Source organism: Euprymna scolopes, chromosome 38 (assembly GCF_053919585.1).
Source record: "Euprymna scolopes isolate OS-2025 chromosome 38, ASM5391958v1, whole genome shotgun sequence".
Lineage (NCBI taxonomy): Eukaryota > Metazoa > Mollusca > Cephalopoda > Sepiida > Sepiolidae > Euprymna > Euprymna scolopes.
Genome location: NC_136519.1, coordinates 21106040 through 21132505, shown reverse-complemented (window position 1 = coordinate 21132505; position 26466 = coordinate 21106040). Strand labels below are relative to the sequence as shown.

Sequence of the window (26466 nt, the reverse complement as noted above, 5' to 3'; positions counted from 1 at the left end):
TAGAAAAATAATGTTTTCATTATAGTGATTGCCACATCTTTACAGAAAAAGGCCATCCCTACAAGATGGCAGTGTCCGATTGTAGACACACAGATGGCTCGGAAGTCCCAATTTGCTGTTACAAGTCTTGTAGCAGATATAATATATGAGGACATTAGCTTCCATTGATTTTTTTTTTTTTTTCATAGATATCACTTATCAAGGCCAAGAGGCCACTCGAGGATAAGGATTAAAGAGTGTACAGTAGAAATTGGACAATATAGTAATCGTTAGTAATGGAAATTTGTAAAGTGGGATGGCTCATCAAGAACTTGTTTACGTTAGACTTGAAGACAACCATATTGTAGTCAGCTGGAAAGCAGGAAAACGGAAGACAATTCCACAGGCGTGCAGTTCTAAGAAAGAAGCTTTATTCATGGAATCTATGTTTAGGTTTAGGCACAGATAACGAGTGGGGGGGGGGAATTATTGATAGTGTTTTCAGCTAGACGAGCGTTTGTGAAAGTTTGGCAAGGGGAGACCATAGATTGAAGCTCAGTCGAACACTTTCCATGGAAATAACGATACAGCAGAGACAAACTCGCAACATCTCTTCTGTGAGAGGTTGCAGGGAAGAGAAAAGGATATCTATGAGGCTACAAAGTCTATTTTGAACTTTATCAAGGTAGAAGTCCTTTCTAGCAGCTCCTGCCCAGATGTGGCAACAGTATTCCATCCTTGGCTCTTATAAATAGAGAATTGCATCAGTAGTGAGATATCTACTGGATTGATAGAAGGATCCGACCATTTTTCCAGCGGCCTTGGCAATAGATTTAATGTACGTGTTCAATTTCAGATCAGGAGCAAAGGTCAAGCCCAGAAGCTTGTTAAAACATGAGGCCTCCTCAAGACGAGAGCCATTCATTTCAATTGAGATCAGATGGGGTCAGAACGTTGATGTAAAGAGAGCAGTTTGGTTTTAGATGCATTAAAAGTAACTAGCCACTCCTTTCCCCATTGCACCACGTGCTCAAGATCAGAGGAGAGAGAATCAGAGAGAACTTGGTTGTTTACTGTCTTAGATGTGCTACCATAGATGGTAGTGTCATCAGCATAAATGTCTACAAATGATGCAAGGATGTGAAAGATCATTAATGTAGATCAGGAAAAGAGTTGGGCCCAGGATGGACCCCTGAGGGACTCCAGCATTAATACTGTGAGCTTTTGATTTTTACCCATCCACCACTACTCTTATGAACCTATCAGAGAAATGATTTAATAATTAAGACATTTCCAGCTGTACCGTAGCTAGAGATCTTGTGAAGTAAACCTTCATGCCATACCCTATCAAACGCCTTTGATATGTCAAGGGCAATTGCCCTAGAAAGGTTGCCTCCGTTGAGAGATAACTGTAAAAGCTATATTCTACCATTTGATATTTACCAAGTTGATTCCTGTCATGGGACCTCATATGGCCTTAGTGTTAAAATGGATAGATTCACACCCAAAAACATCAATTCTTCCTCCTTTGTCAGAAACGCTCATGGAATACAAGAACTAAAGGACAAAATAAGGGAAACGAATTACAAGGCTGCTACAAGTTATTGCTAGACTATTTTAGACAATGTTCAATTCAAGGAAGAGAGTGTAGTATCAGTTCTGTCGTAATGAAACTCTCCTCTCAGGCATTACCTCCTTTTGGAGTGAGGAGGTAATGTACTATTTGTTCTGTAATCAGGATACATCTATCCCAAAAAAAATGATTCAGCGTTTCAAAAGAATCATTGTTCGTGTGTTGCAAAGATCTACGGGTCTGCATTAAATTTCAAATATCATGAAAATAAAATTTTGCTTTGAGATATCTATGCAAAGTTGTCTGACAGCATCCAGTATGAGGCTTTTTTTTTTAAGTTCAACTCAAGTCTAGCCCGATTTTTCAATCTCCAAAGAATCAACAGCCTGTCTAAATATTAGAAGACTTCAAAATTAGAATCACATTCTACAATTCCAGAAGACCGAATTTAAAAAAAAAAAGAAAAAAAAAAATTTTAAGCTCCTAGGAGTTGAATCAAGCATTACAAGTTGATTTTTTTTTTTTTTTTTTAGATAATTGTTTTATCAACTTGCATGAAAAGAGCTATGTAAAAGATGCTTAAAACCGTTTGAATTATGCAAATACCATCAATAGTTCAAAAGTTATATTTATGCTTTTCTGTGGACATTTTAGAAAAAAGTGGGCTAAATTACAGACTTCAACATTTCAAAAAATTCGGTAATTTCACCACCATTTATTTATTTTTCAAGCTATTCTCATGAAACTTGGCACTTATGTAAAATTGTGTGCTCTTTCTGATTATGCAGTCAAATCTGATGTATCTACCTTAAGCCATGAATTATAAATTAAGATGTACAAATTTCAATTTTTTTTTTTAATTGCCGCATGGTATCACACAGTGGGTGTCTATTCATGAATAAAACTAAGTATTATAATGGTATTTAAACATAGCTTTGAGAGCAGGCATTTTCCTGCTTTCTCAAAAGAGAGCTTAATCTGGGGTGTAGCCATTGTGATACTATGGTGACCTATGAGTCACTAAGTGCTGCCGGGCGGGGGGGGGGAACAATATATAGAAAGTGTCATACAAATATATGATGAAATAGAAAGTAGCAAACAATGAATCTGTAGGTATTTTTAAATCGAGCCTTTTAAATTTGACAATGACAATAGAACCCTACAGACTACAAGGGAAGGGCAGCTTCTGAGTGGCCAAGGGTGGGGGGGCGACTTCAGATACCGATGCAGAGAAAACAGTTGATAACTAGATACCGTTCGCGGCGGATAGTTTATAGTGACAACGTATGGACAGTTTTTAGATCTGACTGCAAAACAGATAAAGATGAATTGCAACTGACAGATGGTAGTCCGCAGGGGTTGGAGTATACTTTCACACACCCAGATTCCATTGGCGTTTTTCGTGTTTTATTTTAATATTTCTACTTTGTGAAACCACGCGTGTTCCTATCGACGGTCGCCAACGAGAAAATGACGATCCGGCCAGGAGAAACAGTGAACGGAAAATACCACAGCAAACATGACGTGGGGGGGGTGATTGTCGGGACTTCGTATGTCTGATCACAAATGGTGCCGTTAGACCGGAGATCTGACCTTGAGGCGATTTCACGATGAAAAGGGACATGCAGAAAAAAAAAAAATGTGCGCTCTCATTACAAACGAGAGAAACAAAAAAAAAAAAATGAAACGGACGAATTAAAAAAAAAAAAAAAAAAAAAAAAAAAAATTTAGGCCAATTTTTCCATTTTGATGAAATATTTTTTTCTAGAGCTTTGTTCGCATGTGTAGACGTATAATTTCTTGCCTCACAGAAACATGTGAATACAGGCGAGAGGGCGAGGGCGAGAGAGAGAGAGAGGGTGAGGGAGAGAGAGAGGTCATAGCAGCGGTGTGTTTGGAGTACAGTGAGGAAATCATGTAGCAGTGACTGACAACGACCGAAAGAGTGCTGGGGTTGGAGAGGTCAGCCGAGAGAGGAAAAGAAGGTTGGCGACTACAATGAAAAGGAGAGAACAGGTGGAAAACTTAGTTCGATGGGAGAGAGGGGGTAGTCGTAAAAAAAAAAAAATAAAATAAAATAAAAATGGAGAATAAGTGTGGAGTCGTGTACATCTGTGTGAACAGAAATTTTTTTTTTTTTTTTTTAATATAGTGGGATCCGTCGCAGTTATTCTATACATTTTTCATTTATACTTAAAAAGATCAGGGAAACTGCTATTTTTTTAAAATAGCAGAAACGTTCTTTTTGTATACATGATTTTTTTCCTTTCGTTGAAAGTTTTTTTTTTTTGTTGTTGTGAAGATTGATTTTTTTTTTCTGCTGGAAGGTTGCTCCAGGTGGGGGTGAAAGCAGAGACGGGCTGCAACACACTGGTGCGGAGATCTCCCATGAGGGAGAGGTGTAACGTGATAAACCTGAGGGAGTGAAATGCCCCTCATTGGGGAGCCGTGTATGCCAAGATAGCTTTAATAGCTCCCGGGCAACGGAAGATATCCCGAAGATTTACAATAGGATATAAATATATTTTATTTCATTGTCAAAATAGATATATTTACTTATTGTTTGGAAGTCAGATAGAGATATATATATATATATATATGTTATTCAAAATTGACAGAAATCTTGGAACAATAACATTAGCATTGTTTGGCCTCGACAAACTCAGTGCCAGATGTTCGGACTGACAGCCGGTGACCTTGGGGTCATGAGAATTTAATGTTGATGTGAATCTTAGATTGCAAGCTAGCGACATGATTGGAATTGCACACCCGCAATGTGGGTTTTTCCGTAAGTGCGTGGCGTGATTCGATTGGCTTAGGAAATCATCTCCCCCACACCTGACCTTACTATATAGTGCTAGTGTCGTGCAAAATTTGTTTTGAGACTGTTTCCAGCCAGAGTTTGTGCGCGGAACTCAAAGTAACCACACTGCTCCCAAGACGTGGCCCCTCCTCCAAACCGTCAGACTATCTGTGAAGAGAGATTTGAGACTTAAAAGTTACCAAGAACGGAAATATTTGTAAAACGATCTGTAATATATTTTGTGAAGTAGAATAGAATTCAAGCGTCTGTTGTCCTTGCCTGCGTGAGCTTTGTTATTCGTTTTCAGCAAACTAGATTCAATGTGACGGCCTCCAGAAGTACGAAGATGACACGAGCCAAGTTTTCAAAGATCAGGGAGTCCTCGCGTAACTTCATAAGAGGGGGGGGGGGTTACAGAGGAACCTAAGAGGTGATAATTATTTCGGGGGGAAATAATTATATTAGATAGCGATTTGTATTGAAGGAGTTTAAGTGCCGGGAGCAATTAACATATGAAGTTTTTCTCCCCACGTGTTGACTAGGAACATGATGTAGCTTCTGATGCACAGATTGTGTTTACTCGATGTTAAAGTAGAATCAGAGAGCATGGCGGTGCGACATTGTTACTTTGTGGAAATGTAAGCCTTGGACAGGAATTGCTAAGCATTTTAATTTTTGTCCATAGAGAGGTCTTCTATATTTGTGGCAATGCAGCATTCTCCCATCTTTTCACTCATGGTTTACAATATAACTGCTTATGAGATGTTCGATTTAAGAAATTTTCTGAGAACTTTGTTGTGGGAACAGGGATTTGTCTTACGTCGCATGTTAGGTGATGGGAGGTTGGGGCGATAGAATTTAAGTCATGGCGATTAGACTTGGCCAGGTTGTTGACGAAAAACGGAGCAGGAGTTTTTTGTGGGATGCAGGAAAAGCATCCAGGAAATCGGATAGTTAGAGATATGACACACTGGCATGTGGAATACGTTGGTTCTATGATCTGGCGGCAGATGAAGAATCATTGAGAAAAATGTGTTTAGAGAAAGTGGGAGGTGTGTAACATGCATTGACAGCGTCTATAAATGGCAGATTAGGTGAAAGCTTAATATTTGGAGAGGGAGTTACTGGTGAAGATTAAAGTTGATGCGATAGGTGATTGCACTGAGGTCAGTCAAGAATTTTAGGATTTCAATATTATATTTTTATTATTGTCCAGGATTCATGAGTGCAAGCCGATCTGTGCAGAGAAGAGAGAAAGCTCTTCACTTTAAAATAAAAAAGAAAATAAATAATAAAAAAAATTTTAAAAACAGTGAAAATTTCTTTTATGGGGGGGGGGAGAAGGAGACTTTAAATATTTTCTGTACATTTGCATACAGACTTTATATTTTTACTAGACTACCCGTGATCCGTTGGGTCAGTCTGTTATATTCGCTATGGAATTACTGTACGAGCAGGACACTTGTAACGAAGAAAAGTTTTGTGACAAACATTTCTATGAAAGTATATTAAAATGAAAAATAGATTTCCATGAGTCGTTCTGTTCATAGTTTATTTTTGAAAAACAACTTACAGGCATTGAATTATAAGTCGTTTGCCATACTTAATGTGCACTGAACAGATATAATACGTAAAGTTAAATTCAAATTTTGATCGATCTTAATTTAAATGTGGGGGGAAAAAAAAAAAAAAAAAAAAAAAAAACACGCTGAAAATGTACACATTAAAACAATATGTTTTGTCACGTTGATTATTTGTAACGCAATTTTAAAAAATTTTTCGGGGTTATTTATATTGGTAGTGTAGAAAATTTATGAATGTTTTTTAAGGTGTATTAAATAAAAATAAAAAAAAGGCGGTGGGTAAACCGCCGTTGTAAAACGCTCTTATGATTGTCAATGGATTAAAGTAGATTTATTTGTAAGAAAATTGCGTTAAAATAACTTAACGTAATATGGAAACGAACGATGTAAAAATAAAAATAAATAAAATAAAAAAAAGCAGAAAGTATTAACAATTGTTTATTTGGATAATTTAAATGGAAAAAAAAAATTGGACACTGAAAACGTATATCATATATATGAAACAGGTCGATTATATATATTTGTAGTCACGTCTTGCATCTGCTTCCCATATCTTGAAGTTTTTTTTATTCAATAAATTTAAGACATTCGCTTTTCTGAGGACTTCCGTTTGTTCAAACAAAACTGGTCCAGCGATTTGTGTTTGTTTACGCTGTTATGGGTTTATGTACGCCTGCACAACCGGAAGTTGTAAACCGGATGTTGGGTTACAACACCCGTTACAAGGTCATTTTAGTTTTATTATATAGATTGTTATAATAAAAAAAATAAATAAAATAAATAAATGCATTTTTATGTATTTCTTACAAAGAAGATTACATAAGTTTCTTGCATGTAAAATTCCACAGGGACCTTTTTTAATCAATTACTATGAGAAAAGAACTTATTGTTAAATGCTATATTCTTTTCAGGTTGCGGATTTTATTGTGTTAAATTGTTTTAGTGTCGAAAACAGAAGCAATTTTGTTAAAATGTTACTTGTTTTTTGAATAATATTACACGTGTCGTTAAGTAAAATGTATAAGACCGTCCTTATTGAAAAGAAAGGTGGCGAGCGACCGGACAGGTTTGGGGGTGCACAAACATAACCCTGAGAAACTATGTGCAAACGCACGTACCAAGATGGTCACCAGCAATAACATTAGAAATGACATTGCTTTATATCCGGAAAACTACTTATTTGCGGAAAATTTAAATGCAATATTCGTTTTCAGCATACCCGAAAACCTTAGAAAGGTAGTCATTTTAAAAAAATGTTAAGGTGGAAACAAGGTAAAAAATTTATCTTGACAAGGAGTTAAAATAAATTCAAGTTTCACAACATATTTTATTTAATTGTTAGGTGAAAGTACAGAATAGTTAAAACACCCTTGCATGTTAAGAATGGGTTTCTAAATAAAATTTCAGCATGATAGTATAATTGCACTAGTACCTTTTATTTGTTATATTGTTTTTACAAAAAAAAAAAAAAAAAAAAAAAAAAAAATCTACCTTAAGTACAAGTTATAAATACAATAACAAACGCATGTACTTAGTACATGTGTACTAAAAGTGTTAAAAACAAAATAGTATTGTTTAGAAATCAAATTTGAAAAACTTTAATTTTTTTTGAATTGACAAACTCAGAATAAAAAATGAAACTATTTTTCTGCTTGTTTCAAAAGCAGAAAAAAAGTTTTGTTTTTTTGGGGTTTTTTTTTCAAAGAGAATACAAACTTAACTCATTAATTCACTAACTTTAGTTAGCCGAGCGCTGGTCAGCGCATAGCGAGCAGTTTTCCTCATTAAGCGGATTTGAATTTCTATAAAATAACATTTTAAAGAAATTTCCACAAAATTTATAATTATCAAATATTTACATATTATACATGAAAATAATTTTGAAACTAAAAATGGATGATATACGGATTTATCAATTTTAAAATATTAGTCAACTTTGCTCAGTCGTAACTTTGCTTCCTGTGGTCGTAAAAATATAAATCAAAGTCCAGTAGAGATGGACTTCTATAGCCTGTAAAATTTCAGCCATATCCAATCAAATTTGACCCTATGAAATGTAAACATTGAAGAAAAAAAAAAGTTCCCCCCTTTTGAAGTCATTTTTTACCGGTATTGGAATGCTTATTATATTCTCTTTCCGTCAATGTAATTCTTTGAAAAATTGACCCACAAATAAAGATGACTTAAAGCACATTAGGTATGTAATATTGCCGATGTCCATGAAAATACAGCATACGCTTGTAATGCTACTTATACCTTCCAACTTCGCAACCCTGGTATTGAATATAACATGACTTTATACTAGTATCATATAAATAAGATGGTCATATCGTGGAAACCTTACTATGGAACAGTTTTAGTTTATTTTTTTTGTTGCTTACTCTGACTCATCTGGCATAATGAGTAACGGGTTTGCTCATGGGCCAAGATACCATGTTAAATCCTCGTACAATACATATAAGCAATGAATTTAAGTGCTCAATGAAGTTCATGTGGAATGTGAATGAGCAATAAAATTTGTGAGGAATGTGGGTTTGCAGTTGGAAGTGTTGGGTGTTAAGACTAACAGATCTATGCAGTAAAAAAAAAAAAAAAAAAAAAAAAAAAAAAAAAAAAAAAAAATAGGTAATAAAATTTGACTTACCGTGCTGATAACGACACAGGAAAGAACATGAAAGAGAAGAATATTTATTAGATAATTTAAAAAAAAAAAAAAAAAAAAAAAAAAAAAAAAAAATTGATTACAGGTGCAAGAACAAAAATATACAAGTACGTACATTCATGACCCAATAAATACCTGCATTGATAATTAAATTAAATTTTGAATTCTATTAAATCTATATACTATTAAATATTGGTGGGTTTTTTTTAGTTTACCTGTTTATACACAATTAGAAACATGATTCATTAAAAGAAAAACAATTACCAGACTAGGCAGACTGCACATTACTAAGTTTTTACAGTATTAATACCTGGGTTTAAATATAAACAGTCTAAAAAAATTTTTTGTTTTTACTGGATACTTGATGCATACATTTAAAAGAAATTAAAATAGCTTTAAGGGGGGGGGGACAATAGTAATAGTTCTGTCAATGAAAAAACAAAACAATCCGAATAAATTCACCATAGTTACTTACTCTCATGCAAACACTAAGTAGCATTTTTCCTACAAAATTACAATTTTTTGATAATTTATAAAGAATGCAAGAAAAAAAAAAAAGTCTGTCTAAGCATTAAAGATAGTTATGCTTTCATTATACACGAGAAATTTCTATTAAAATTTAAGTTAGTATTATGCAACTAAAATTGAAAAGTATGCTTGAAAAGTGTCAACATTTTATGAATAAGCAAAATCAAATTCAATCGCATCTTGTTTTGATTATTCATATAATGTTGATACTTTTCAAGCATGATTTTCTCAATTTTAAATGCATAATACTAACTTGATTTTTAATAGCAAGGATTCCTTGTTTAATAGATAACGAAAACACTACTTTTAATCTCTAAACAGATTTTTTCGCGCATTTATTTTGGCCATAATACTTATAAATTACTTTTTGTACCCGCTATGAAGTGGTAAAAATATTTAAATTATAAATGTAAAAAATATTTGGACTAAACCACATATTTGTATAATAAGATATTTTTTCTATGATTTATTTAAAGTTTGCCACCGCTAAGAACCTTTTATACGTGGGTGTTAGTTTGAAATCTAATATATACGAGGTGCCTTCAGTAAGTTTCCAGACTTTTGTACAGGCATTTAAGATTGTTGTAAACTCTTGAAATTTCAGTATCTTATTGCTATACATAACATGAAATGACTGATCAATTCTGATGAATTTCCAAAATCCAATCTTGATGTGAGGACATATTAGAAGAACGATATGCAATAAAAATTCATTTTTAAAACTAAAGAAAAAAAAACCAAAAAAAAAAAACCTAAGAAATGTATGAAATGCTTCAGACTGCTTTTAGACTATCTTGTATGAATCCAGCATCAGTTTTTGAGTGGCATAAGAGATTCAAGGAAGGTAGGGAATCCGAGAGAGGATGTGTGAGGAATAAGGAAGTCAGAACACCAGAATTGATTGGCCAAAGAATTTCATGGATAAGGACTGTCGTGTGTCTATAGAAACAATGAGTGCAGTTTGATGTCAGTGTGGGAACTGTATAAAAATTATTCACAAGGTGTGGAAGAGTGCTCAGATAAGATTAGGTTATTTGACCAAGATGGGCATCAAGACAGTTCCTCACCCTTCCTATAGTCAAGACCTTGCTCCCTGTGACTTTTGGTTATTCCCTAAGCTCAAAGAATAACCTTAGAGGCTGTCGTTATGAGACAATCGAGATGCAAGCAGCTGTGATGAGAGTCATTGACATGCTCACATAAGACTTCCACGGGACCTCCAGAAGTTGTTGGAATGGTACAAGTGCATTACAGCCAGAGGAGATTACTTTAAAAGAGGACTAGAGTTTTATATGCATACTACCAATAAAAGTGCCCATATGAAAAAGTACGGAAACTTATTGAAGGCACCTCGTATAAGTATCATTTGAAACACACTCAAGATCATTCAAGATTATCAGCTGTTAATCTATGAACATAAAATTCACTGCCTGGAAAATGATATAAAAAATTTTAGAGGATTGAAGATGATTAATGAATAAAGTTTGAACATGATTGAGACCAGTTAAAATATTTGTCGGCATTGGATTTTAGATATTTTTTAAATAATCTGTAGCAAATTACGTTGCATGAAATTTAACCTTGTGTCACATCTGTTGTGAGGAGGCAAATAAATCATGAGGTTTCCATCGACATGTATATCAGTTGTCAAGTTAAAAATACATTTAAATGGTTAAGAAATTGGTGCGTTCTACTTTCGTTTTAGTTAACAGAATTTCCTGAATAATTCACAACTTTGATTCAGAGACGGAAATGTGTAAATGGTTACATCTTTTTCCCCACATCTTCATCGGCAATCAGGTTGTAAATTAAGTTTTAAAGGCTCATCGGCTGATAAATTTTCTTTTACTTTGAACCTCTCATGCTACACTTTGTTCTCGATCAGCGGAGGAGAAATCCTAGACTGAAGCAATTTTTATTTCTGTTCCTATTCAGAAAGAACTTTTTGGAAGCTGGATTTTCCCCACATTAAAAACTGACCTTGTGGGGGAGGCAAGTAAATAGGAACTGCTTGATATAAGTCCGTTGCTCCATTACCAATTTACAGAGTGGCTTCTGAGCCTTGGTAAGTGCTGACCTCCATGTAAAAAAAAACAATAGTCATGTTTTAGATAATCGATAATTTGTATTTAGTTTAATATCACACAAATGACAAGTCATAATCAACATAACACATTTTTAAAATGGGTAGATCAACTTACACTATAACAAATACATAATATAGCTATCTGTTATATAAAAAGGATTGTGTGCGCACAAATTCGTTCTATGGACTTGAAAACAGCTGGGACAATTTATGAAATTCCACAAAGGTACTTTACATGCCTGGCAGTCTTCTTAGATAGGATTTGTATCAGAATGTCTTCGATAAGTATCAATAATCGAAATAATCCCATGAAAGGAAAAGACAACTAAAATTAACATCTTACACAGCCTATCACAAGTGAATTTGAGAAGTTTTATTACCACATAAGCTGAAAGGCCAGACATAAAATGAAGGTTTCCGTTTAGAACACAATTTTTGCATTTCAAGGCAAGCCATTACATATAAAAAAATAGTTTTATAAAAAAAAGTAGATTCTCTACAGTGAAATGTTCATTACAATGTATTGTGGACGAAGTCATTGCAGGTAGGTATGTGAGGTTTCTGCCCGGAGCACTGCGATGGGCCCTTCAACTAGAGTAAGCAATCAATTGATTTGAGGGTTAAAAAATTTCACAATAAGACGAGTGAAACATTCATCATTCAATCCCGGGCAACATCGGGTCTCCCTGCTAGTAGTCTACCACCATAGGTTTAAAGCTCAAATTCATACAAGAATTGTCTTCAAGGATTCATGTGGCAACAGATATTTCCTAAGTAATAAGAGTGACACACTTCTGGAAGTTAGGTCCCATCGTAAGTAAGGGCGATACTAAGAACATCAAATTAAAATTTCATGGCTGATGAAATGAGAGAAAACTACCTCCATGTATTAAAAGATGCCGTTCAAAAATTCCAGGCAGATTCCCCAAAGTTCAGCTGAAGAAGTTTGGTTGCATAGATATTCTCGTAATGTTTAAGCCAGAATAAACAAAATTCAACAAATGTAAGTCATCGAGAAATTATAAACATAGGCATACAATACTATCATACTAGAGAGTTAGAGGGATAAATAAAGACCTGGACAGAAATAAATTAGTTTGGAAATCACTAGCATGTAAAGTGGAGGTTAAACTGACAAGTGTGAGAGTATGTATGTGTGCGTGCGTGTTTGTGTGCCTGTGAAAGTACGTGTGCGCGTGTGCGAGAGTATGCATGTGCATGCGAGAGTGTGTGTCTGAGCTTGTGTTTGTGCGCATGCGAGTATGAGTGCGCGTATGTGTGCGCGTGCGCGAGAGTGTGCGTTAGTTCAGATTCTCATGAAAACATGAGTAGCATTAAAAAACCTGTTGCTAACCAAAACACTAATGGAGGATGATGTAACATTCTTAATACCCCCTCCATCTTTCAGATGAAAGTATTATACCCACCCCCCTGCTTCGCACCAGTACAAATGCAGAATAGATGGGAAGGGTGTGAAGGTCACTTGCAAGTGGCCTTCACATTGAAAATTATGCTTTCCAACTAACATCAGCACTTCCCATCACAGAAGAAGAGTTGGGGGTTGCGGGTATAATGATTATTATATCTTTTTGCTAGGAGTGCTGAGCTGATTTGACGAATGCAAATGGCGTATCTAATGTCCTCAGTGTACCCATATGTTAAGGTCAGGCTATTTTTGAAGGTGACAAAAGGTGCCCCCCATTCTCCTCCTCCTATACACCATCCCGTCACAATCGTTAACTTGCAGCCTATTTTATCAAGTCACAAATAACATTTCAACATAAATGAGAATAAACGTTTTAGAAGATAATTTTTCTGCTTTTCTTTTATTCACCTTTCTCCCCCCCCCGCCACCCTACCCTCATGTCTTTTTCTTCCTAACTTATTCTTTTCCTGTTTCCACTTTCTTTAAACAGAAATAATTTTGATTGCCTTATTATAAACAACACTAGCAGGGCCACCCGGCATTGCTCGGGGCAAAAGTGTAACCTATTACTTTTGTCTCTCCCAAACCCACTCTTTACCCTCAGCCCTACCTATTCCTCTATAGCTGGGGACGGGGCGGACGGGCACACACACGTTTTACATAGGATTCCTAAAGTAAGGAGTCAACATTTTCGTTCCAAATTAGTACATAATACTGGAAAAAAAAAAAAAAAAACTCCCGCTCCCCGCCAAAACTCGGCCCAGTTGACTCACAAAAGGAATAATTTTTTTTTTTAATTTTAGATACAATTCATCCAAGGCAATGCTGATCAAGAATGTACCAACCTTTGAGGTTTCTTTTGTAGTTCGACTTTACTGGGCATACAAACAGACAACTGCTTTTTTTATGTAAATAGGCTAGCAGGGCTACCCGGTGTTGCTCAAGGCCATAAAAAAAAAAAATTAAATTAAATTGAATTAAATTAAAAAAAAACTAAAAGGAAAGATAAAAATGAGATGTAGTTCACTTGAAGCATTGTGGGAGATAGGTATATAGAAGAGATTTAAGTTATCACAATGCGGGGGGAGGGGGAATGGAATCTGTGTTTAAGAAAGATGAACACGAGTGACAATCTACATATGTGTGTGTGTGCGTGTGCGCGTGCGCGTGCGTTATGTATTGATACGTCTTTAAGAGATCTGTGTGACGACGTTCCATATCTTTCACGAAAGCCCCCTTTGTCAAAAAGGTGGATGTTACAGATCTATTCAAAGCATGCCAGATGAAAGTATAAAAATAACATTTTAATAGTATGAATTTTCCTCACTCACTTTCCCCCTTTTTATGGGAGGAGGGGAAAATAAAACAGACCTTTAGAGTGTTACTGACAGAGCCATATAAAATTAAGGACACCTCCAGAGCACTATTGAAACTAAATTTCTTATCCCATTAATCTCTACAGAAATCATAATAGTTAGTTAGAAACAAAAAACTCAAGTTATTTTTCAATTTGAAAAAAAATGCTAACCTGTATAGATACATAAGATTGAAAATCATGTTTTATTCTTGATAACCTTCCATAATACAAATGAACATTTGATAATCAATGAACGAATCTTTCTAAATTTTAGAAAACTATTTTTCCGGGGATGATATCTGATTAAAAAAAAAAACTTTGTAATGTTTGGTGTGTAGTTTTTAGTTTTAGCTGGACATACAGACAACTGCCCTCTACATAACAAGCTGTAACGGCATTTGTTTTTGTTTTTTTTTTCAGAAGACAAAGTTTAGTATATTTTACACTAAACTTCACCTGTTCTGTTTCCAGTCAATGAACAGTAATCCTTCTAGACAGAGGCAAATTTATTTTTGTACAAATCCAGAGTGCCCTTATTGAGATGGTGGAGGAGCACTATTTTCTCCACATGAAAAACTGACCATGTCTAACTTTCAGAGGCAAATAGAGGTAACAATTTATTTTGTCTTTTAGTCCTCACATTCCAGGAGCGGTGTTTCTGACAAAGAATTGCTTTTTTTTTTCTGAGTTAGAAGCTATTCAATCTAAAACTCATTGTAAGTTTTTGACCGTAAAGTACTTCTTTTTTTTTTTTTTAACTCCTTATATCAAATAGCTTATATAGCTTCATGCCATGTCAGGAGAGATTTACATAAATCTTTTGTAAATTTCAAATGACATCGTTTAAAACCTGACTTCTCTCAAACACCAAATGCTCATCTTCGTAACAAACTATCGAAAACGGCAACAAAAAGTGCCTAATGCAGATATATTACAACATCACTAAGCATCGCACTTGCATAATTAGGTTTAATGTGCAGGCAGGTTCACGCCTCACAGCACAAATGGGTGGGGGAAATGGTAGACAAGAAAAAAGATTCTAACCACGTAACAGTCAATTTTAGAAGAAAAAGAAACATGAGTGTTCATAACAGTCATGACCAAAATGTATGGCTTTTTAAAAAATAAAATGCCCAACTCAATGAGGCAAATTAATGTTCTATTTCTTTCCCATATAATCAAATAAATTAGAAACCAATCATACTGACTTTATGGCAAACTTTATAATCTTATCGTAAGACAAGACAAATTATTTCATTGTCAGACTAGTGTTAATGCAGTATCTTGGCATTAGTGTAGGGACAATTAATCAGGATTGGGGAAAAAATTAATGGGGTATCAAAATGTTAAAAAATTAATGGGGTATCAAAATCAGAAAATTTTTTGCCCAATTTTCAGTGCTAAAACCATTTTTTTTTTATAGGTGTACTAGCGTGGGTGCCTGGCATTGTCCGGGTGTTTGGAGGTGTATTGAGAGAAAAAAAAAAATGTGGTATGGCAGGCAGGCTCGAACCTGTACTGCGAAGGAGGAAAAAACGATACCAATCTCGTGAAAATCTGTCGCCTGTCAAAAGTTTTAGGCAGACATACATTTAAACAGACAGGTGAGATTTATATTATATATTTTTTTTGTTTAAAAATAATTTTCCATTGTTAATATTAATAAAATTATGGATTTTTGATTTGAAATCACCAGTAAAACTGAGATCAATATATTCCACCATAAACATTTAATCATAATCTTATCTCACCATAAGTGTTTTATTTACGTTTACAAAAATAAATGCACATATAAGTTTTTACAACAACCGGGGAGGGGGGGGACTTATAGCTAAATATTCAGAAGTTTTAAAAGAATCAGAATCAGTAATTGTATCAGAATTGAGAAAAACATTGGTATTGTTCCGTCTGCCTGCTTCCCTCCTGACTACAACTTGGATGTCTTGAAGTCCAACGTAAACAAATTCCTGATGAACCGCCCCTTTAAGTAGACACTTAAAATATCCGACACTAACGTACTGTACTTACAATAATCCTTATCCCTGAGTGGCTTCCGGGCCTTGATAAGTGGTGACCACCTTGTATAAAAAAAATTTAAAATTAAAAAAAAAAAAATCACTACCGAGTACAAATTTCCATCATTACCTAGCTTTTAGCGCTTTATATCTAGTATGAAATTTTGTGGGGAAAAAAATATATATACTGCTTAGTTAGAAATTGTTTTTAAGCAAAAATAATTTGCTTCAAATCAATGCAGAGTTTGTTTTTTTTTTAATAGAATCATGCCAGACAAGGCATGAAGTTGTGTAACCATGTGCGTCCGCAGTCGACCTCACTGTTTTTCTATCTTTTGCAGTTCTGGCCGTGTTGTCAGGCACACATGAGTTCGCAAGGTAGGTAGGTAGGTGTGTGCGTATGTGCGTGCGTATGTGCGTGCGTGTGTGCGTGCGTGTGTGCGTGCGTGTGTGCGTGCGTGTGTGCGTGCGTGTGTGCGTGCGTGTGTGCGTGCGTATGCGTTTGCGTGTGTGCGTATGCGTTTGCGTGTGTGCGTATGCGTTTGCGTATGTGCGTGTGCGTTTGCGTTTGCGTATGTGCGTGTGCGTTTGCGTATGTGCGTGTGCGTTTGCGTATGTGCGTGTGTGTATGCGTTTGTGTATGTGTGTATGTGTTTATTTACTATGATGGCAGAACTATTTTTATTTTTGCTCCGTTTTTGAAAATACTTATTACAATTAGGTTCACATAATTTGGTAATACAGAATTAAATTTTATAATTTTTAAAATTCTATTATAAAAAAGTATAGTTTTATATATTGTAAAATTTTCATGTTACAATCGTATTTTTAGGGTTTTTCGTTCCATAAAACTTTATTCAAGAAATACTTTTTTTTTAACTAAAAAATAAACAAAGTTGAAAACTGAAGGTATCGTTTCATTTCTTAAATGTTTAAAATCAGAATTTTATTCGATATATTTTTACAGAGTACACCATGTAAATCATTTTTACAGAGTACACCATGTAAATCATTTTTACAGTTTTGTTTTTTCCAATTAGAAATTTTACCTCCAGTAAACGACGCCAGATGTTAGATTTCTCCACTTGATATAGGGACGACCTTGGTTTATACACATTCAACATAGTTACCAAGAATTACTAACTGTACTGAATCTTCTTGAAATGGGTGGCATTCAACTTTAATTACGGAGCTAACAGCAGCATAAAATCTAAATTTTAATATTCAATTTAAACGTAACAAATATAATCAGATTAATGTCTAAATTACAGAAAATAGTTTAATATTGGAGTCCTGAATTACAAAAATATTCAATTTATCAACAGTTACAAATCATAATTCATAAAAATACATTGATTTTTACAAACATTGATTTTTGTTTTTCATTGTTTTAATTATTCTGTGATGCATAGCAACAGCAGTGCGTGTGAATAACGTTAATATTAATTTTCATACTTAAAAAAGGCAGTCAATTTCTACTTATAATATAAGGACTATTGCATTCTCATCTTTATTTATTTTTTTTTTTTTTGCACAACTGCATTTTTACTCTAATAACTTCTTTTCTTGAACGGCTACACTTTGGAATTCCCTTCCTGCTATCCTGACCATACTGATATGCAGAAGTTCAAATGTAACGTAAACCGTCTTATTTTATTCTTGAAATCCTTTCAGACGAGTAATTTGTGTATTTATTTGCAGACTTGTATTTTCAGTTATTTCACGACATTTCGGTCAACTATCCCTCTGGCCTTTGTTAGGTGATTAATCACGACAGGGTAGAAATACAGTCTTAAACGTATCCTCACTAATTACTGCCTTCCATAGCTGTTGTCTCACGTTTTGGCCAACTAATCCTTTGGCTGGCTTTGTGTAGGATGAAAATGAGGATAACAGTTCACAAATAAATATACAAATTCCTCATCTCAAAGGATTCCAATAATAAAGTAAAAACTATTCAGTACGAACCAGACGATGGAAGACTAGATAAGAAAAAAAAAATGAATTGCATAATGGTTGGAGGCATAGAATCTACGGTTCCAGGTGACCATTGTCTGAAGATAGCGGTTTCAATCCTACCCAAAGCCGGCCAGAGGATTAGTTGCCAAAATGTGGTGAGATGAAAACTATGGAAGGCAGTAATTACTGAAGATGCAGTTAAGAAACTCCACATTCCTATCCTGTTGCAGTTAACTGGACAAAGAGGAATAGTTGGCCGAAACATTGTGAAACAACTAGAAAAGATGAGGATAAGTCTGCAAATAAATATTTGTCAACATTTAGTTAATCTTTCTTAGGCATGGTCTCAATTAGTATCTCCTTACATCCATATGGCGATACGCCTGGTTTGGAGTGAAGGTGAGTTGTAAAAAAAAAAAAAATAAATAAAATAAAATAAAATATGGGGGGGGGGAGCATACACAAGTAGTCATCTGTTGGCTGTTCATTAAAACTAGTCTACTGGCAGTAGAGATCAGGTTCTCAATTTTGTCCAGATTAAAAGGATCACAAGTTGCTAGAAAATTGTTGTGTTTGTATATAGATAGAAGAATTGTTCCTATTCAAAATCACTCAAAGTTCACTGGAGCAAAACTATCATTTCATCTCCTTGACCTACATTGCGTCATCTTGAACAAGCATTGAACCATGTTTTGTATTGAAAATATTTTGGCCGAGGCCATTCAACATTCCTTAAAGTTAAAGTAGATAAAAGTTAGCTATAACCACCACACTATAATAATTACAATAAATAAAAAAAAAATTAAAAATTAAAAAAAAAAAGGCTCTTGGTCATAATTATAAATCAAACAAGTGAAGCATGCACCCCCCCCCGTGAGTGTACAGTGAACGAGGCATATAAAATAAAAATTTTAAAAAAAAAATTTAAAAAATGACTAAGTTCAGCATTTGTCACCCCCAGGGGACGTCAAATCCTTGTGAAAATGAATAAATGGTGCAATTTTAAGCCTTAACGTGTAAATTTGAGTTCTGCACTATGCAAAAAAAAAAAAAAAGAAAAAAAAAAAGAAATCATTCTACCCCCCCCCCTCCATTTAGACCCAAAAATCCAAAGCCTTAACATTTAAATTTGAGTTCAGTACCATGCAAAACTGCTAATAAATAGACACAGAAATTTGGACAAATATGGTAATAAAAAAAATTAAAAAAAAAAAAAAAAAAAAAAAAAAAAAAATGGAGTGTTTTTATTGGGCCTAGAAGAGCCCCTGGGGCCCACCTAAGACCTAAGAGTTAAGTATAGACAAACGAAATCATAGAAATCAGTTAACTTTTCAGAAAGTTTTATAAAAAAATCCAAGGTATCAATTTTTTTTTTTTTTTTTTTTAATAAGCCAAAAAGTGCCAATTTTAGCCATTTTAACCTGAAAGGCACTCCTGGAGGGAGGCACTGGAATTTTCCCAGAAAAACCGTTCTGTTACTTTTACTAATATCATGTTTGATGTTTGTGCAAAACTTCCAACAAATTCCACAGCATAGTTATTGAGAAAAGTGCAAACAGAGGACGAACGGACAAGGATGAATTTACAGGTCCACCCTCCTTTTGTCGAGGGGGGGGGGATACTTTTCTTACATAAACTTAAGCTTTGATTGCTTGTTTCATAAGCACATCAACACTTTAAAGCTTATCTACTATAAAGCTTTAATTTTTTAAGGGAATCACCACTTATCAAGGCCTGAAGGCCACTCAAGGATAAGGGGTAATGAAGTTAAGAGTACAACTCAACAAGAACTTGTTTACATTGGACTTGAAGGCTACCATATCATAATCGGCTGGGAAGCAGTGTTCCACAGGCAAACAGTTCAAGGAAAAAAAAAAAAAAAAAAAGCTTTGTTCATGGAATTTTAATTTAGATCTCACAGATAAAGGGGAGGAGGGGTTGATAGTGGCTGTATTAGCCAATCAAGTGTTTTTGATAAAGTTTGGCAAGGAAGATTGGAGCTCAGATGAGCACTTGCTATGAAAATAACGATAGAGCAGAGACATGCTCGCAACGGCTATTCTGTGGGAAAGAAATTACATGGAAGATAAAAGGGCATTAGGTTTCGAAGCTGGTTTTAAACTATCAAGGCAGAAATAGGGCACGGCAAGCAGCTCCTGCCCAGATGTGACAACAATACCTGATTTTCGGAAGTACTTGGCTCTTATACAGATAGAGGATTGCAACTGCAGTGAGCAAACAGACTAGCTCATAGTTTCTCTTTGAGCATTGTTTGTACAGTATCTAGATATATCAGTTTCCATCCTCACCTAGTTTCTAGAATTTGAGATGAGAATCAATTTGGATTCTTCTCTTATTTTCACACTTTGGCTAACGTAATCCCAACATCCTTCAGATGTACCTTGTCAACTCAAACTCTGGAATCTACAGATAAAGTACTTCGAGGGTTGAAGGTTCAATCCTTAGTGCAGGTAACACTCAAAATATCGTATGCGAATTGCTTAGGACTTCTACCCATTATGGCTGACAGAACAAGAGTATGTTACCCTCATGGATTAAAGAGTTCCATTCTAAATTCTATGCAATTCAAGATACACCTCAAGTCAGATTACATCTGCTAAAACATAAAAATAACACGATGAGAATAGAAAAAAAAAAAAAAAAAAATATACAAATCGTTTCTATTTTACAAATTATATTTCAATTAAAACTACTTAACTTTGAACTAATCCCGAATACACTGTCTTTGTCCATCTAAAAAAATTTATATAATGCTTATTTCATCCAATTAACAAGCCAAACTAAGGGGTCCCCCCCCCTCCAGGAGTGAAAAAGTTACTTTCACATGACTAATGTTTGTACAAAATTTAAAAATCTATGGTGTGGTTGAGAAGCGTGCAAACAGATGAACGATTTGGGGGCAATTTTACCCCTATAATGGCCCCTAGAGGTTCAGCCAGTTATCCCAGAAAATTCATTCTGGTAAAAATTTACTTTCACTATGACTAATGTTTGTGCAAAATTTTAAAAATCCAAGCCATGGTTATTGAGAAAAGTGCAAACAGACGAACAGGTGTGAATAACTGACTAACAATTGGGGGACTAACAAAATCATCCTTACACTTAAGGTTTAAGTGGAGGGGGGGGGGGATTTTAACTTTCAGTGCTTTGACAATTACATGACAGTATACAAGCTACACTAGTAACATTTTGCTTATCCTGTCTTACTAACAATTACCTAGTTGCATTTTAATAAAGTTTTAAAGATACCATAACGTTTTAATATGATTAAAAAGTTAAGTACTTAAAAGTATTTAAGTGAATATTTAAAAATAATTTATCCATGCTGATGAAGGGTGAACCCATAAACATGTTCATGGATAAAGTTTTATGCACATAAAAATATTTTATAAATAAAAGTGATAAACAAATGTTTCATAAAAAGAGGGTGACGCTAAAAACGTAAACAAGAGCTCATAGAAATAGCACTATATGTTGGATAAAGGAACTTTGAGATTGCGCATACACACAAATTCCAGGTTAGCAGAGAACAAAGAAACTACCACGTCGGACTTGTACACATATTGACCTCTGATGAAATGAAGAAAGAATTTGTCAATAAAAGCAAGAGGTTTGACGAACAAAGGTGTATGAACATGTTTTTTTTTAGTCAACCTCAACCTCACCTTTTTCACCACACCTGTTAGATAGGTCCTACAACCACTGCAGGCAAAAATAATCAAAAAAACAGTTTTGTTATGAAACTGTAACTGTGTTTGATGATCAAACGGCTGGAACAAGTTAGAGTGTATATATTTATTTAGCAGCATGCATCTTCATAGAAGTGCAACAAACATGATTATACATTTTTTTTTTTTTTTTTTTTTTTTTTTACATAGACGGCACCACTTATCAAGGCCGATAGGCCACTCAAGGATAAGGGTTAAAGAGTGTAGAGTAGTCAAAAGGACAATATAGTAATCGGTAGTAATGAAAGTTCGGCATACATGACCAATAAACAGGTAGCTACAGACATAGAAATTAGGTGCATTATGAGGTGGATTTTAAAAAGCCAAACAGATGACCTCTGTATCTACTAGGGGTGTTACAAAATAATGCCTATCTGTTTTGTTTTTTTTTATTCTGCCTAAATGAATCAGGAAATCAAATTATGCAATTTGCAATCCTCTCTGATCCATTGTTATGGCTCGACTTATGCATTCATGACCTGGAATTGTTTCATCTTTCTCTTGCAGATATTGACAATACAAGACTTTAAAAAAAAAAAAAAAAAAAAGCAACCCCTGTCATAAACAGGGGTTAGAAGCAGAAAAGAGTCCTTTAATTCTTGCATGCAGAAAAAAAAAAAATGAACCAATCAACATTCACGCCGAAGCAGTTAGATGGGTTTGTAGATTTCAGAATGGCGACCAAACGTGCTCCAAACTTTACGATCAAGGCATCAAAAGAGGTTGATAAAGTGCACTGAGAATGGTGGTGACCATGTAGAAAAAATAAATTCTGAAGTACAAAACGGTCACTTGTTTTAAATGGTATCACTTCAGTCTTCATAGCTCTATTGTTTTTAGTTAGAAACGACCCTCACATTTTATTTATCTGTGTTTGCTCCACTTTTTCGAAATCTACTGGATCAATCTGGTTGAAATTTTGTATGGCCTTTATTATAAGGTGCAGCGAACTAAGTATTATAGTATCCGTTAGATGCAATTAGGGATTAATGATTTAGTTTCCACAATACTACATTTACTCTAGAAGTTTGGCATAAAACAAAGTCAATGGGCCATTTTTAACAGACTGAAAAGTCACATTAAAATAGTTTTAGAAAGCTTTTATTTATCTTTCCAGAGACTTTAAAACCCGTCAAAAATATTGACAAAATTTTGTGTTTTTGTTGTTAGAAACATTTTTCACATTTGTTTATAAATTTTCATTACAAGTTTTTAGAAGTAAATTTGAAAAAAAAAAAAAAAATTTTGTAATATAGTAGAACTTATTTACTCGTCTCCCGATATGAGAAAAATTTACATACAATAAAGTTATCCGTATTTGGATTCCTATTCTCATATTTCGGTTGATGTAACCTCCGATCTTCAGGTGTATTTTGTCGAACTCTGGAAGGTTTCTGTTGAATTCGGAACAGAATTTCAAACAGAACCCTGTACTTCCTTCGCCAAGGTAGCATGCTCTCATTCTTTCAGCCATAACTGGACAGCAGTAAGTAATTCACAATTCTGTCCAAATTCAAACATTTCAGAGTTCAACAAGATACACCTAAAAGGTCAGAGATTACATTGACCAAAACGTAAAAAAAAAAATCACACTCAAGACGAGAACAGTAGTCTGAAGAATACAAATAACCAATCCTCATCTAAAAAGTTCAGAAACACAAAGTAAGGTGTAATAGGAAAACTATTTTTTAACTATGGCTTCTAGAAAAACTTATGTAACAAATTTTTTTCTTGTAGATGCGTACAATTTTAAAAAATTATTTCAGGTCTACGATTGCCCTCATTCAGGTGCTGATATATGAAGCGTAATATCAGAATTCATGGTCCTCCCCTAGCTAAACTTTCATGAAAAAACGCTCGTCTGTCTGCAACCACTATCAATAATTTCCCCCCCCACTATCTGTGCCTAAACCTAAATGTAGATTCCATGAACAGTTTCCTTCTTAGAACTGTCTACCTGTAGAACTCTTCCATTTGCTTGCTTTCTAGCTGTCTACAACATAGTAATCTTCAACGTAAACGAGTTCTTGACGAGATGTTCCTCTTAAGTAATCCAATTTACCAAATTTCCATGACTAGCGATTACGATATTGACCCATTGACTACTGTACATATCTTTATCTTCGAGTGGCCTCCGGGCCTTGATAAGTGGTGACTCTTACGTAAAAAAAAAAAACAAAAAAAACTTCTAAATGATATGCAACAGAAAGTCATCGAAGTTACCGTTTCACACTGATAATTGTCGATAATCTTAAATGCGTGTTATGTATTCAGGTCACATGAAGCCGAAAACATTTATCTTACAAGGTTAAACTATTGACATTTTTTTTTTTTTGTGTGAATGTAAATAAAAGAATAAAAAATATGTACCTATTTACAATGCCTCCTCACGGGACAGAGTTAGACACCAGGGTCGTTTTTTTTTTTAAGGAGGTGGAAAGGTACAAAAAATTGTCTCAGTAGTGAAGGACTGCTCCGCCACCAAAAGAGAACAAGAAATGGAAGTGCAGCATCTGAAGAACAGATACTACACTTTGATCTTGTAACTAATGAAAATTCTATTTCAAACTTAACCTCAGGTTGGTTTGGTGGTTTTGTTTTATGGCATTTCAAACCCTTTCCTGGTTATTTAACGCCGAATCCAGCACTTTTAGAAAACGTTATATTTCAAGTTGTTTATATCTTCAAATATTTCGCGTTTTGGGTGTTTTTTTTAACCCCTTTATTTTTTTTATTTTATTTTTTTTTAAATTCCAAATCCAGTAATTTGGAAAAAAAAAAAAAAAAAAAAAAAAAAAAAAGAAGTTGTGCTCCGTCAAATATTTATGATGAAGAATTTGGTTATTTTGTAGAGAAATATTGTTTTTTGTGGAACACGAGTTTTGCAAAAGGAAAGAAATAAAAATACCATCAATATTTGGTGCATTTACGTCAGGAAACCGACATCTTCAGACAGCCTGATCTGGTGGCCCCAGAATAACTAACAGCTACCGACCAATGAACAGAGGCTCTTAAAATGCTTGAACGCATCTGAAACGTGCCCATTCAATCTACATGTTCACCAATAATAAAGTGATTATATTAACTAGCAGGACCTGTGGAAATTCCACAGGGGACTCGTGTAATATATTGATGTTGGCATTCTATAGATCAGCGTAAAATGGAGACACTCTGATATTATTGTAGCTCTTTTGTTAAAACCGCAAAAGTATTTAAGCTCGCATGGACACCCAGCGAAGTACGCTTAAATATATTTTAATTCTTGCAGATTTCGTATATATTATTATAGAGTTAATGTTCTATCAATTTTTATCTATTACAACGTTGCGATTTCAAAAATCGCAACTTTGACTTGGGTGGATTAGCTTGAATCGAAACTTGAATAAAAACACATATATATAACGGGAGTTTCTTCAGCCGAAACTAAAACTCCTGAAGAATTCTTGATAAAATTATATATATATATATATATATATATATATATATATATATAAAAGACTTGAGCGCCATCAGCTATAATCGAAACCTAAACTTATGAAGAATTCTTGGTAAAATTATTTATGACAAGAAAATGGAAGTATATAAGAAACGACCCAGGTGTAAGCCTGACAGAAAACACGCTATCGTATTAATATATAGATGATCACGTGTCGTATCATAAAATTAGGGTAAAAATAATTTTATTTTACATGTCAATACATAAGAGCGGTATGATCCAACATTGCTTGGGATTGAACTCGTGAAACCAGGTCCACTACTTCAAGATGATCAAAAAGCAAGATATTAAATAGAAATTATTAACTATATGTAAATTAGGGATATGGGTAGATGTAGTGTTTGGAATGCAGCTGTGATTGTTGCGATAATTTCAAGATTAAGACTAAAATGAAATCAAACATTTTATTTTTTTTAATTGAGGAATGCCAATTTGAGGTAATTAGTCAAACAATTTTTAGAATACGTCACCAATTAAATAAAATTGGAAAAAAGATGAGATTTTTGCTTTAAGTAAACGGACATGCCACCTTTTGCTCCTCAAAGGGAATTAAGGAGTTCACTGTATCCGTAAAGAGGAGTGTACCAAGAGAAAGTGCAAGAGATAACCGACCATACAAACAGCTAATGGTTGGCCGTGTTTTCCAGTTGAAGTTTATCACTGCCCGGAGTATTTTAGTGCAAGTTCCATCCACTTACTTTCAAGTTGTTTTTACTGAGAGTGTACGCTGATGAACCATAAAGCAGTACCATCTCCACTACAGCTCGAAAAGTTTTTCTTGATTTGTTCTGGGGGCCTATACCTTTCAAAGCTCAGTCCACTGTATTTCCTTTTTATGACTTTAAATACAAATCCACACGACAATGTTATACACTCCTGTTTTACCAAAGATAAATACACATTCAAATACTCTAATGTAGCGCACACACACAGTGCTCGGTTTTGGATTACTTTATCTGATTACATCTTTGGTGCCTTCTCAGATTCACTATGGACATTGAAATAATCTTTCTCTCTGCATGCGAATACACTGGAAATTTTCGTCTCATTTTATCCTAGAGTATACCTAATTACGGATAGAACTGGAGTCTATTTACTTTTAAAAATCCTATTTTTCATTTTCCTTAACTTACTCGTTTTATATTTAAATTTTAATTTTTTATCAGAACTTTGTTGTAAGTTTTGTTGTTTGGAAATATTTTAATATTTGTATAAAATTGTTAAATTTTATATTTTCTTATATATTGTTC

At 34.4% G+C, this 26466-nt stretch overlaps 1 protein-coding gene across 1 annotated transcript in view; it reads right to left on the bottom strand.

Moving 5' to 3' along the window:
• LOC145263033 (mitochondrial pyruvate carrier 1-like) overlaps positions 1-25968 on the bottom strand; it is a 58415-nt gene extending 32447 nt beyond the window's left edge. The window contains exon 1 of the mRNA XM_080119865.1: positions 25915-25968. Coding sequence (XP_079975991.1) covers positions 25915-25968 — 54 coding nt within the window. The remainder of the gene's footprint in view (positions 1-25914) is intronic.
• Positions 25969-26466: the final 498 nt, after the last annotated feature.